General features: G+C 38.0%; 2 protein-coding genes across 2 annotated transcripts in view; one reads left to right on the top strand and one right to left on the bottom strand.

Annotated features, from left to right (window-relative positions):
- Positions 1-5,467: 5,467 nt before the first annotated feature.
- Positions 5,468-9,784, top strand: LOC145485225 (fibroblast growth factor 2-like). The gene is made up of 5 exons (XM_081463927.1): positions 5,468-5,841; positions 5,954-5,996; positions 6,822-6,987; positions 7,508-7,614; positions 9,046-9,784. The coding sequence occupies exons 1-5, from the start codon at positions 5,789-5,791 to the stop codon at positions 9,232-9,234; spliced, it is 558 nt and encodes a 185-aa protein (XP_081320053.1). The 5' UTR covers positions 5,468-5,788; the 3' UTR covers positions 9,235-9,784.
- The window catches only part of LOC145485239 (uncharacterized), a 35,467-nt gene continuing 33,455 nt past the window's right edge, over positions 9,016-11,027 (bottom strand). Inside the window, exon 5 of the mRNA XM_081463943.1 lies at positions 9,016-9,147. The gene's annotated coding sequence lies outside the window, so the exon portion shown is untranslated. The remainder of the gene's footprint in view (positions 9,148-11,027) is intronic.

Genomic DNA, 11,027 nt, shown 5'->3' with positions numbered 1-11,027 from the left:
GATAGAATAACTCTGGAGTTTTGTTGTGATACCAACTTGGTGTAATCTCGAGTAAACTGTCAGATTCATTTAGGCCGCGTTAGCTAATATGTTTTTTGACTTTCCGATTGGAAAAAAACTGTGAAACGTTTATTGACAATAGTAAATAAGATTAAAAGCAAATGGGGAAGTACGTAAATGTACAAAAACAACAATACGCAATAAACTGAGGGGTTCGCTGATGTAAAAATATTTTGCATCAGATATTGTTTTCCTGGTTGCCTTCCTTCCAACCTTTTACAAGGACTAACAATAGTCTGTTTTTCTTTACAATGTAAACTCTGATTACCAGGGCTTGAAACGGAAAAATGTCCAAAACTTGAAATCCGATAAATAGGTTGTCAAGCCAACTTAATTAATTCTTTCCGGACGAGCACAATAAACTTGCACTTGGTAAAACATTGCTTCAAATGTGTACGTTTCTCATGTTTTCTTGTTTTATAGCAATCAAGGTCTGCTCTCAAAGTCCATTCAATTGTAATGGTCTTACATTATTCTCAACGATTTCACGTTTGTAATGAATATCTATCATATTCCACATTCTGATCTAACGGTATACAAGTATTGTTACTAGATCTTACTAAGCCAGGTCGGAATTCATCACAAGCTAGCTAGACTCCTGGCCGCCTCATAACCGCAAGTTTTGTTTCTCAGGGCAATTTTTTTTCCGCGTTTTCTTTGGCAACCACAATCATGTACAGTAGACAAACATCCTGGCATATGACATCTTCGCTGTCATCGCTAATAGAAAGATTTAATGAACGTAACATCTAAGGTAAACTGGTAAGTGCATAATCCACGAGAGATCAAGAGAGGAACATTCGACAATTTTGGGTTTGACAATTTTGGCTTGTCATCTTTTTAAAAAAGTGTAATCTAACTTTGGCTTGACTTTATAAAGCCACTTTATTATATTGCGAAGGCTTATTACGTACAATCGTAAACAAAACAAAGTCAGTTTTACGTCATACAAGAAATCCCTGACGTATAATTGTTTTTTTTCCTGCAAAGACTGTGAGCAATAAACAACTAGATTTCGTCATTTTGTTCTTTTTCTGGCCAGTTGCTACCTGCTCATTTCTTCAGCTCTTATTTTCTGAACGGAAATTAAGTGAAATCACGCAGTGGTTGGGATGGTGGAAGTTGAAAATCGTGGTGTAATTTAGTATGACCAAAATGTGCAATTATATATTTACTTTGTCATTTTTTAAACAACTTACTAAAATTCAAATTAATATAATTAACGACTAATTAGCAGTTTCGTGCGCGCAATAATTTTCACATAGTGTTCTATATCCTGATCGAATTTGTAAATAACTGAATTACAAGAAAATCCCTATGACCACTACTTAGTTTATCTTTCTCATGTTGTATTATTATCCAGTTATTTCCGAATTAGTCAGCATGCTGTCTTGTTATACATACAAAGCTGATAGCAAAACATGTCGTAATTTAGCGAGCAAGCACGTATACACACCACACAGACGTTTAAAAGAAGGAAAAGGGCGTTAACTATATCTTAAAATAATGTGGGCGTTTGTTAAAAGGTCCATCCCATTACACCAGGGGGTCATGGCTAAAATTGAAGTTTTTTTAAAATGTGCTTTGACGCTCTGAATTTCCAAGGTGATCAGAGAAAGGTAAGCGCTGTCAAGTGGAAAGAATTTCTCATCTGAATCGGATCAAACTCCTTCGATGTTCTCTTCACACGCGCCTTGAGAGAGTGTCCCGTAGGACTGAAGAGGGAAGAGAATTTCCTTTCAGTAGAAAAATACTTGAACAATAATTTACTAGTTGCTTTACACTAAGAGGTTTTTAGTTACCATTTCCGTGCAAGATACACGGCTAGTGAGTTTCGAATATATATATTTATATAGCGTTAAACACCAATTGTTTGATAAAATGCCCTATCCGCATAAATAGCTTAGATTTCTTCTGCTGGTTGTTAATTAAATGAGAAACATACAGAGAAACTTTCCCTTATAACTTGCGGATAACTATAAAATTAAGCGTGTTTGAGTGAGTTCAACTGACCACGTTGCTGATTATGTGTCACTATAACGCTAATTAGTTCTGCGGGAATTTGAATTTTACAAGCCTACACTTGCACATCCCAGACAGTAACACATATCAGGCTCATTTAAGCAGTATTGTGAGTGCGATCCTTAAGAAACTCTTTTCGAGCGAACATTTTTTATTTTGTCTCTTGCACTCTCCTCTCAGTTCAGTTTGCCAGTTTCTTTAGCTCTGAAATGATGCTCCGCCTTTGAGGAAACGGGGCAGTATTACAAAAGGACTGATCACCCTGAGCTAAGGATGAGAGAAATATCTTCCACTTGCAAGTCGTGTATGGATTAACGTAATATTAGTCCACAGATAAAAAACACAGAATTGAAAATTCTTATCATAGCTTTTAGTGATATTGGTACAGAGAGCACAAAATGACTTGAATTATAACACGTGTAACGAGCAAAACTGACAGATGGCAAATTGCATTATTGATGGATACGCACGACTAATTACTAAAACACTCGTTATAAAAGATTTCGACGTAACAGGTTATCGAGAAGGACTTCACTTCGGTTTTATGAAAAGTAAGCCTGATTTATTTATTCAGTTTGTTACCGGCATCAGCTCAACAGTTTTCTCCTTTCTATGTTCGTTTGTATCAGTTTGTCGTTGTTTTGTCAGTTAATGTGGGAGCGTCGCTATCGATTGCTATTCAAAACAGGCTAAGGACTTAATCGGATAACTCAAGGAAAATAAAACAGTATTCAAAGAGAAGATGAATGGTTAATACTCATCAAAAAAACACGATTATCAGTTTGAAGATGTGTGCCAATAATAAAAACATTTAACCCAAGATTTCCCGTTGGTTCTAGGTTTCTAAACCTAGATGAAAACACGTGATGCATGCATCTAAATTAACGCTTTGTTTCAGTGAAAAATCGTACTAAATGTGAAAGAAAATTAAAGCAAAAGTTAACGCTGTAAGCTGTCTATTTTCAATTGATAGCAAGCTTTATTCAGAAACCGTGACGTTGTCAGTTACAAGAATATGTTTACGGCTTTCGCACGTGTGTTTCAGCACCCGCACAAATTGGATTCAGCTTTGAGCCATGTTTGATTCGTTGCCCGCATTGTTCAAAGACGAAAGACCATTTAGAGCGTGTGAACTTAAACAAACCACAGTTATGTTGAATATTTCCTCTGACACGAACCTCCGATTTGTGTATAAATCGTTTTGAGTAAGGCTTATCCGGCCCCATTCAACAAATGACTCGAACAATGGGTGTTAACACAAGTGCCTTGTTTTCTCAGCCACATCGTCTCCACTGAAAAACAGGACTCGGCTCCAATTTGGCGAAGATTGAAAAATCGTACGTAGGATTTTAAGTTTGTTTTGATCTTCAAGCTGAGTTGTTTGTTTTCCCTTACTTCAAGGAAAAAAAACAATACCTAAAAGAATTTGAAGGAAAGAGGTTTTACGGCACCTCCCTATTCTTTGTTTTTTTTTTTATGCGACAGGCCTAACATCATTGTAAGCGATTTTTGTCTCCGGAATTTCCACAAACTCCGAAACAAAATTATGTATCGAAGCATAATCTAAATATAATTATTCATGACTTATCATAGGGCAAATTTCCGGAAGTTTAACTCAAAACCAATATAGTTTTTAAAAAAAAAAAAAAGAAAAAGAACACTGTAATGTGCCTAATAATTACTCGGTTATCTTTGGGATGTGTAGCTACTCAAAAGGTACTCGCTTAAAATAAATTATTGATTTATTGCATACGTACATGTTATAAATAAAGTTAGTACTGTTGCAATTTTTGACGCAACATACTTACAAAGAAACAAACTCATCAACTGCCGACTTATGTTACCTAATAACGTCATAAGATTGAGTCATACACCTATTTCGCGGTCACGAAATATCACTTTCAGGCTGCACGAGCGGACACCAGACGAAATATCTCTCAGTCTAGATATCGACAAAAAACGATCTAAATTTGAATCACTTTTAAATGCGGCACTTGAAATAATTCCGGCCTGAGTTATTTTAAAAAGCTGAAATAGCCATTATCAAAACGGCAATTCGGCTGTAGATACAGGAACCACATTTGGCGACATGACATGTCAAAAATATAGGGACAAAGTATTTGTGTCGTGATGTAATGTACTTATTTATATAATAGCAATTTGTATTCCACAGTCTGTGCCGTTATGTGGTTAATTAGGCTAGGCAAAAAAAAATTGCATTGCTGGTCATGCAATACAAAATACTGAAATCCGCCATACTTTGTTAAGAAACAATTAAAAAGAGTTCCTTTGTCTTTTTTTATCCCTTGGATACAGTGGATTTATACCATCCCCAAGAAACGTTCTACGAGCTGAAGCCAATCATTTTCATCCGACATAAGCAAATATACAAGCACAGCTGAAATACCTCAAACAGAACGGTTATAGACACATTTAAAACTGTGTCGCATTTCTCTGACTAATGCCATTAGTTTTCCTACAGCCACCACGACCTTCGGCCTCCATCAGATACAATGTCTTTGAAAACAGTGTCAACAATTTGGAGAAGAAGAAAAAAAGGATAACGAATTATAATTATTCATCCTTTCGTATTTTTATTCTATTTTGCGAGTGATGATATCAGACCAACACAATCGATATGACTCGGGGAAAAACCCTCCCACGCCTTGTCATTGACTTTTATTTAAAGAAACATTGATTTTAATTACGTTACGATGCAGTTATGCTGATAGACATGCTATAGTTCCTCTTTTTTTTTGTTGTTCAGCTTTTAATCCTTACAATTGTTCACGCGACAGTTCTAGAAATTACAAGAGCAAGTTGTTTGTGTTGGCTGAAGTCTTGCATAATATGTTACGCTCAGATGAACTCAAAAGATTCTAGCGTTGCTTAGTAAGTTAGTGTTTGTCTGACCGGGAAGACGTACTGGCATGGCTTAAATAACCTTTCGCTTCCGAGAAGGAAAGAAAATAAATCTAGAGAACCTTTCTAAATCCTTAAAAGGTCAGTCATAAATTTGGAAGGATATTTATGTGACAACTCTGATTTCAGCCCAGAACCGGTTAGTCAGCACATTCACAAACATTAGTTTGGACTGTTGAAATGGCGACGGTGATGCTTCCTGATAAAAAAAAAATACCCATTGAATAACCGTACATGAATTTGTTCCTTTTGCGTCAGAGCTCTCGCAATCAGTGTGCTCGACTAACCGGAACCAGAAAAGAATATAAGAGCCTTTGATGGATCAGTATTTTACAACCATCTAAATTGCAAACTCTTGTAGAGTGATTGGTGTGGTTGGAAAAAAATAGCCACAGTACTCCTACGCTACCCTCGCTTTCCGCGAACACGACGAGAAAAACTCCACTGGAACGCACCAATTCCGGTAGCACTATTGTTTGTGTTATTACGTGATTCTGTGCCAACTTCGGGGTGGGGTCGGCTTCTTGTTCGCTATTTGTATAAAGAGAAACATCCTTCGGAGAGAAAACTCGGAATGCTCGGCATGCCGACCACTCGACGACGGCTGTCACTAAAATCAGCAGATTCGTGTGTCCGGCGGTAAACAGCGGTATAAAAGCTGGATAACAGAGTGAGACGACTTAATCGTTACACGCACCGGTAAGGTCAACAGCAGCTGAATTCCTCAATTCAAAGAAGTCACAAAGCAGGTAGCCCTGACATCCCGTACAAAATTATCATCAACATGGCGTGGGAACAACTTCGGTCTTGGATTATCTCTGTTTTATGCCTGTCATCGTAAGTAAGCCATTTTATTACAGATTGTAGAAACGGAGTTCTCCTTTGATTTCAAGTTGGAGAGTGACTTTAATCTTCCACGATTTTAAGCGTGTTCTGTTTTTATTCCCAGATGTCTTGCAATGCCCACGAGAAAACCGTCTTCGCATTCTGCAGTAAGTACTTCGATATTTTTTGTACTTTGCTTTCTGAATCACTCGTTCGCTTGTATATTGAAAAGGCTCTTAAAGTCTAAGTTAACAACTAAACATCGTTTGAGCAAAATGTCCCACATGGAAAAAATGTTTCAAATTTGGTTTTATAAAACGTTAAGTATACCACGTTCATTGAACGGTTCTTTAAAAAAAGTTGTTAAACTTTTTTTAAAATTTTTAATTCAAGGCAAAATATTCAGCTAAAAAGTCGTAGATGCGGATTTTTCTCCAAGAATTTGCGTCATTCGACCAATATCAAGAAGATTCGTATCGCTCAGAGCACTGTTATTGCTTCTCAACACTTGGAAGCTGGTCCACAAAAAATATTAGTCTGCCCGTGAGAGAGAAACGACAGCAATTTGCCCGCGAGGAATTTTGCCGGTTAAATCGCAGCTGAGAGATAATCAAATCCTTATGTCAGAGGTCAATAATCATCTTAAATACAATGGTTCTTGTATGTATCGTCCAGCTGTCCTGATATTTGAGACTGTTATTTTTCTTGGCAATTCGCGGTAACTTTGTCAAGCTTGTCAAACGCGACAATCGATCCTGCGCTCGTTGGCGGAAAAACAACTTGAACTCCCACGCAATTTCGCTTAACGCCGCGCGCGAAGCCCACGGAATGTTTATCCTGCGCGGCTTTCGTCTGCAAAGGCGGCGAGCGTTACTGACAGACTAGCAAACAAGCTAAGATCCAGGACAATTTCACCGAAACCACAGCACAAAGCGTTCGATCGCCTTGGTAGGTCCGCACTATAATTGAATGTTGTTTACTTTGCTTTTTAGGACACCCAAGCTCTAGAGAACAGTGGAATTAACCCGCTGGATGTGATGAATAACAACGTCGTTACAATCCACAAGTACAAAAGGTTGTACTCCAAGAACAGCGCCAAGTTTGTGCGAATCCACAACGGTAAAGTGGACGGCTTCGGTGACAAACACGAATTAAGTGGTGAGTGATGTGAACTGGGATTTGTCCTTCCGCCGATCTTTTTGATTTTAATTAATGATCGTAAAGTAACAAAGAAATCTTTCATTCTATTTAATGGCCGCTGAATAGGTGAATAAGGATTACTTTTGCACAAACTTCAAGCGAGATTTTATGAAAAGCGACCGCGAATCACGTCCTATAAAAACTACTGGCGAATTTGGGACGATTTAAAATCTATTTAACACTAATTTAATCATGTTTAATACCTGAGTTACACTGAAATCACCGACATAGTTTACAAGGGCTCTCTTGTAAGAACCTGCTAAAGCACTTTGATCACTTCGCATATAGAGGGAAACATTAAACTTGCGCAAAAACTCTTTTCTCTCGCAGCACGCTTGGTCACGTTTTTGTTTAGAGTGTGCGCGATTGTTATATCGTGTCACAGACAGCGTAATAATTTCCACAAGAGCGTGACAGTCTCATACATTTATTGGATTCGCTATGCTTTGTTGTAACGATATTATGTTTTGTTTTGCAGTTAAGATCAAGCTGGAATCAGTTGGATCTGGGGGTCAAATTATATTGAAGTCATACGATGGAAGTCTCTGCTTATGTCTCGACAAGCATGGGTCAGTCGTTGCAAAAGTAAGTTTTCTACGGTTTATCGCTATGAGGTAGAATTACACCAGCCCTCCGTATATTCCATGTTCTTGACACAAGCAAGAGTTTGTACATGATGTCTTGGGACAGGGTTATAGTGATCGGGGTTGTGCTGTATTGCAAGCCCTCATAGACCCAGTGACGCGCGAACCATGCCTGGGGGTATGCAGAAAACTTGGCACCGGTTTATATGGTGGTTTGGCTCAGTTTTAAAAAGGTTTCGTGCGAGGCAATACAATTGGAAACAGAGTAGAACTATTCCAGTGCATGGCGAAGTATCTGAACCACTTTCTGACCCCAGGGGCGCGGATTTCTCACGGAAATTGCGCGCCTCGGAGTTACCCTATACGGCTTTACGGTACACAGGTACGAGGACATTTTTCTTAGCCGGATAAGATTCGATAACCACGCCATTTCCATCGGATGTACGCCAAAGAAGAATATTCCGTAAGTTCGTGGTTTCTTTAGCAAAACTGTCTACTTTTCATAACTTTTACGCACTGAAGCATGTGTTGAACTACGGAGGAAAAACGTCTTGACCGCAGACGGGTTGTTCAGTTACCTCCCATAAAGCGGATAGATCTGACGAGCCGATATGATATACACACAGACATTCCATTAATTGGTCTTATATGCACTATGCAAACAGGTGGCATGTCACACAGAGTCAAAACCAGACCAGGTGTGACTTGAAACGTTGGAACAACCTGGATGACTTTCTAGATTAAGACATTGGGTGGGTTGGGATATCGAGGGATACCAAGGTGATGGGAAAGGAAGAGGGATCAGAGAAAGATTGATTCACGTACAGATAGAATACTTGATTCGGGGGAGGCATGGGTGCAAACCCAGTCATATCCTCCAGGCTGGCAGATGAGAGGTGTAAGTGAACTTATCAGTGAACCCGGTCTAGTGATTAGTAATTGTGCCGAGACAAAATCACTTAATGCCTTATCGTCTGCCAGGCTACTTAGTTGATAATAAAAACGATACGACATCCATGTTCTAAGAGAGTAGTCATAATGAGATGGCCAGACGGATCATATCGTCTAGTCGAGTACTTAGACAGCAAATGAACAGGGCAGAAGTATCGAGATAACTCCACATAAAATTTTAAACCAATTTATTCAAACCAATCTCAAACTTACAACAATACTGAGCGTTTTCTACAGTCCAAAAGCGATTTCAAGTCGAAGGAGGTGGAGTTATTTTCATAAAATTTTCCCAGCGAAACCAAGACCAAACTAGCATTTTAATATCTTTATTTGTCACGCTTCGAGCTAGGGTCACTGATACTGTAACTGAGGTTCTTTTCCCATGACCAATCTACCCAATACCTCATCCCCCAAACAGGCAACATGCAAGATAATACAGGGCTAAAGAACTGACATGAATAACTCTTGTATTGATCCGCAGTTGTCGACGCAAGGCAAGACAAACCAAGGTTGCGTGTTTTTCCAAGATCTTTCATCCAAGGGATACACGAGATTTCGCTCAAAGCTTAACGCCCAGTGGTACCTGGCGATAACAAGAGATGGCAGAACAAAATCGGCGAGAAAAACACACCCATATCAGAGATCTGTCCAATTTATAGAAATGAACTGACACGATTATTCTCTAGGTTATATCTATATCAAATTCATGAGATTATTTAAATTATTTATTCAAGAATTTATATTTATTGTTTACAAAAAGGACATAATATTGTCAAGACTACATATAGTCAATATTACATTGCTACGATCCGAATGATCGTTATACTAGTTTCATGCGGTGTCACGTGTCATAACGATTTTTTCATCGCCGCGACTTGAGTCTCAGAGAACCTGCAAGGCCAGGGGCCTATAAAGAGAGCCAGAGAAAATTAGGTATAATATAAAATATCTACTTAGCTATCTGATTGAAATTTACAATATAATTTATTTTAGTATGTTGAATTATACAGCGTATTCGATATTCGAAAAATGAAGTTACTTTGATCGAAAGAGAAACTACCAGATATTGTTCCAGACTATTTACTAAACAAGTTAATCACTTTTTTCTCAAAGATGTAAAAGATAAGGAACAAGTTATTAACTCTCCAAAGAAGTTGTAGCCTTTGCCTTTTTATCTGCATCATTTATTTATGAAGAATATGTTCGTCTGTACAACTCGTTATTCAAATCGTTAGTTATATTTATTAGATAATTTTTTGTCCTTGTAATATTTATATTATTTACATACTTATTTTTTAAATTAACTTCCATGGCCAAAGGCCTCTAAATTATAGTTATTTATTATTTATTTATGAAAAGAATGAAAAAGATCATATTTATTAATTTCCGAAGAGTATTTCTATAATAAAATTATTTATTTTTAGCAAGAAGTATTTTGACATTCCAAAGAACAATTCCAACATTTTTCTGGGTGATTTTGTGATAAAACGATTTTCTTGTGAACCAAACTAATCCAGCTTATCTCGCCAATTACATTAAGAGTAAATGTTGCAATGAGCCAATCAGAATGCAACCGGTATCGAGCGCGGGAAGATGTCGTGCAACTACTGCAAAACGGGAAAACGAGTACCTCGTGACACGTTGAGCGCGGGAAAACATGCAATCAGTGCTAAGGGCGGGAAAATATGCAACTTTTGGAAACCGCGGCATGGCTGGTTTTAACTTTACTCCTGACTGTTAAAAAAAACTTGCTTATTGGGAGCATTGCGCGACTTATCCTAAGTCAATCAGGGCTTAGAAAACGCCAACCAATCCAAATACTGTTTTCTTTCGACGGTCACAAAAAGTCGCTTTTAACGCTACTTTTTATTCCAGCAAGTTAGTCCGGCTGAAATGCATTGCTCTTCCTATCACACGCTCGAAATATTGACCCCTTTAGTTAGTTGTGCATTTCTTGCCATACGCTCTGAGAATTAAGTAGCAGATGTAAAAAGAAGTCAAGCTAAACAAATGTTAGAATTTCAAAAAGAGAGTCACAGCTAAAAAGCAGTGCCCTAAAGAAGTCGAATAAATTCGTCCAAAGTATTCCTCTCATTGATTCGATATTCAAGGCACAAGAAATCAAACTAGTAGTCCTCCTACAAGGACTGATAAGCGCACTCATGGAGGCACAAAGTGGTGGAAGTTTTACTGAAGAATAAGTCAACTATCGGTATTAGCCAAGGATCATTACTCACGATGTATAAAGAAGTATGAGAAATCTAACGAGAATGATAAGTTGAAATTTTCAATCTGCCTCTTGAATTTTTCTACATTGGTCTCCCAAGACTCAAAAGCCTACTTAGGGATCAGAAATTTATCTCAATTACAGCACTTGGTAATTAACAAGATCCATAATTCTGCTGCACAGCACTTTACCTCCCGGCCTCCCGGACTTGTCGACCTGGTTCTTTCTGAGTCGAC

The sequence above is a fragment of the Orbicella franksi genome, chromosome 4, assembly GCF_964199315.1.
Source record: "Orbicella franksi chromosome 4, jaOrbFran1.1, whole genome shotgun sequence".
NCBI lineage: Eukaryota > Metazoa > Cnidaria > Anthozoa > Scleractinia > Merulinidae > Orbicella > Orbicella franksi.
This window is presented reverse-complemented; position numbering and strand designations above follow the sequence as displayed.

Coding starts and splice junctions, on each gene's coding strand:
- LOC145485225 (XM_081463927.1), top strand. CDS start 5,789: ATGGCGTGGGAACAACTTCGGTCTTGGATTATCTCTGTTTTATGCCTG. Junction 5,997..6,821: donor AACCGTCTTCGCATTCTGCA/GTAAGTACTTCG, acceptor TTTGCTTTTTAG/GACACCCAAGCTCTAGAGAA. Junction 7,615..9,045: donor ATGGGTCAGTCGTTGCAAAA/GTAAGTTTTCTA, acceptor ATTGATCCGCAG/TTGTCGACGCAAGGCAAGAC.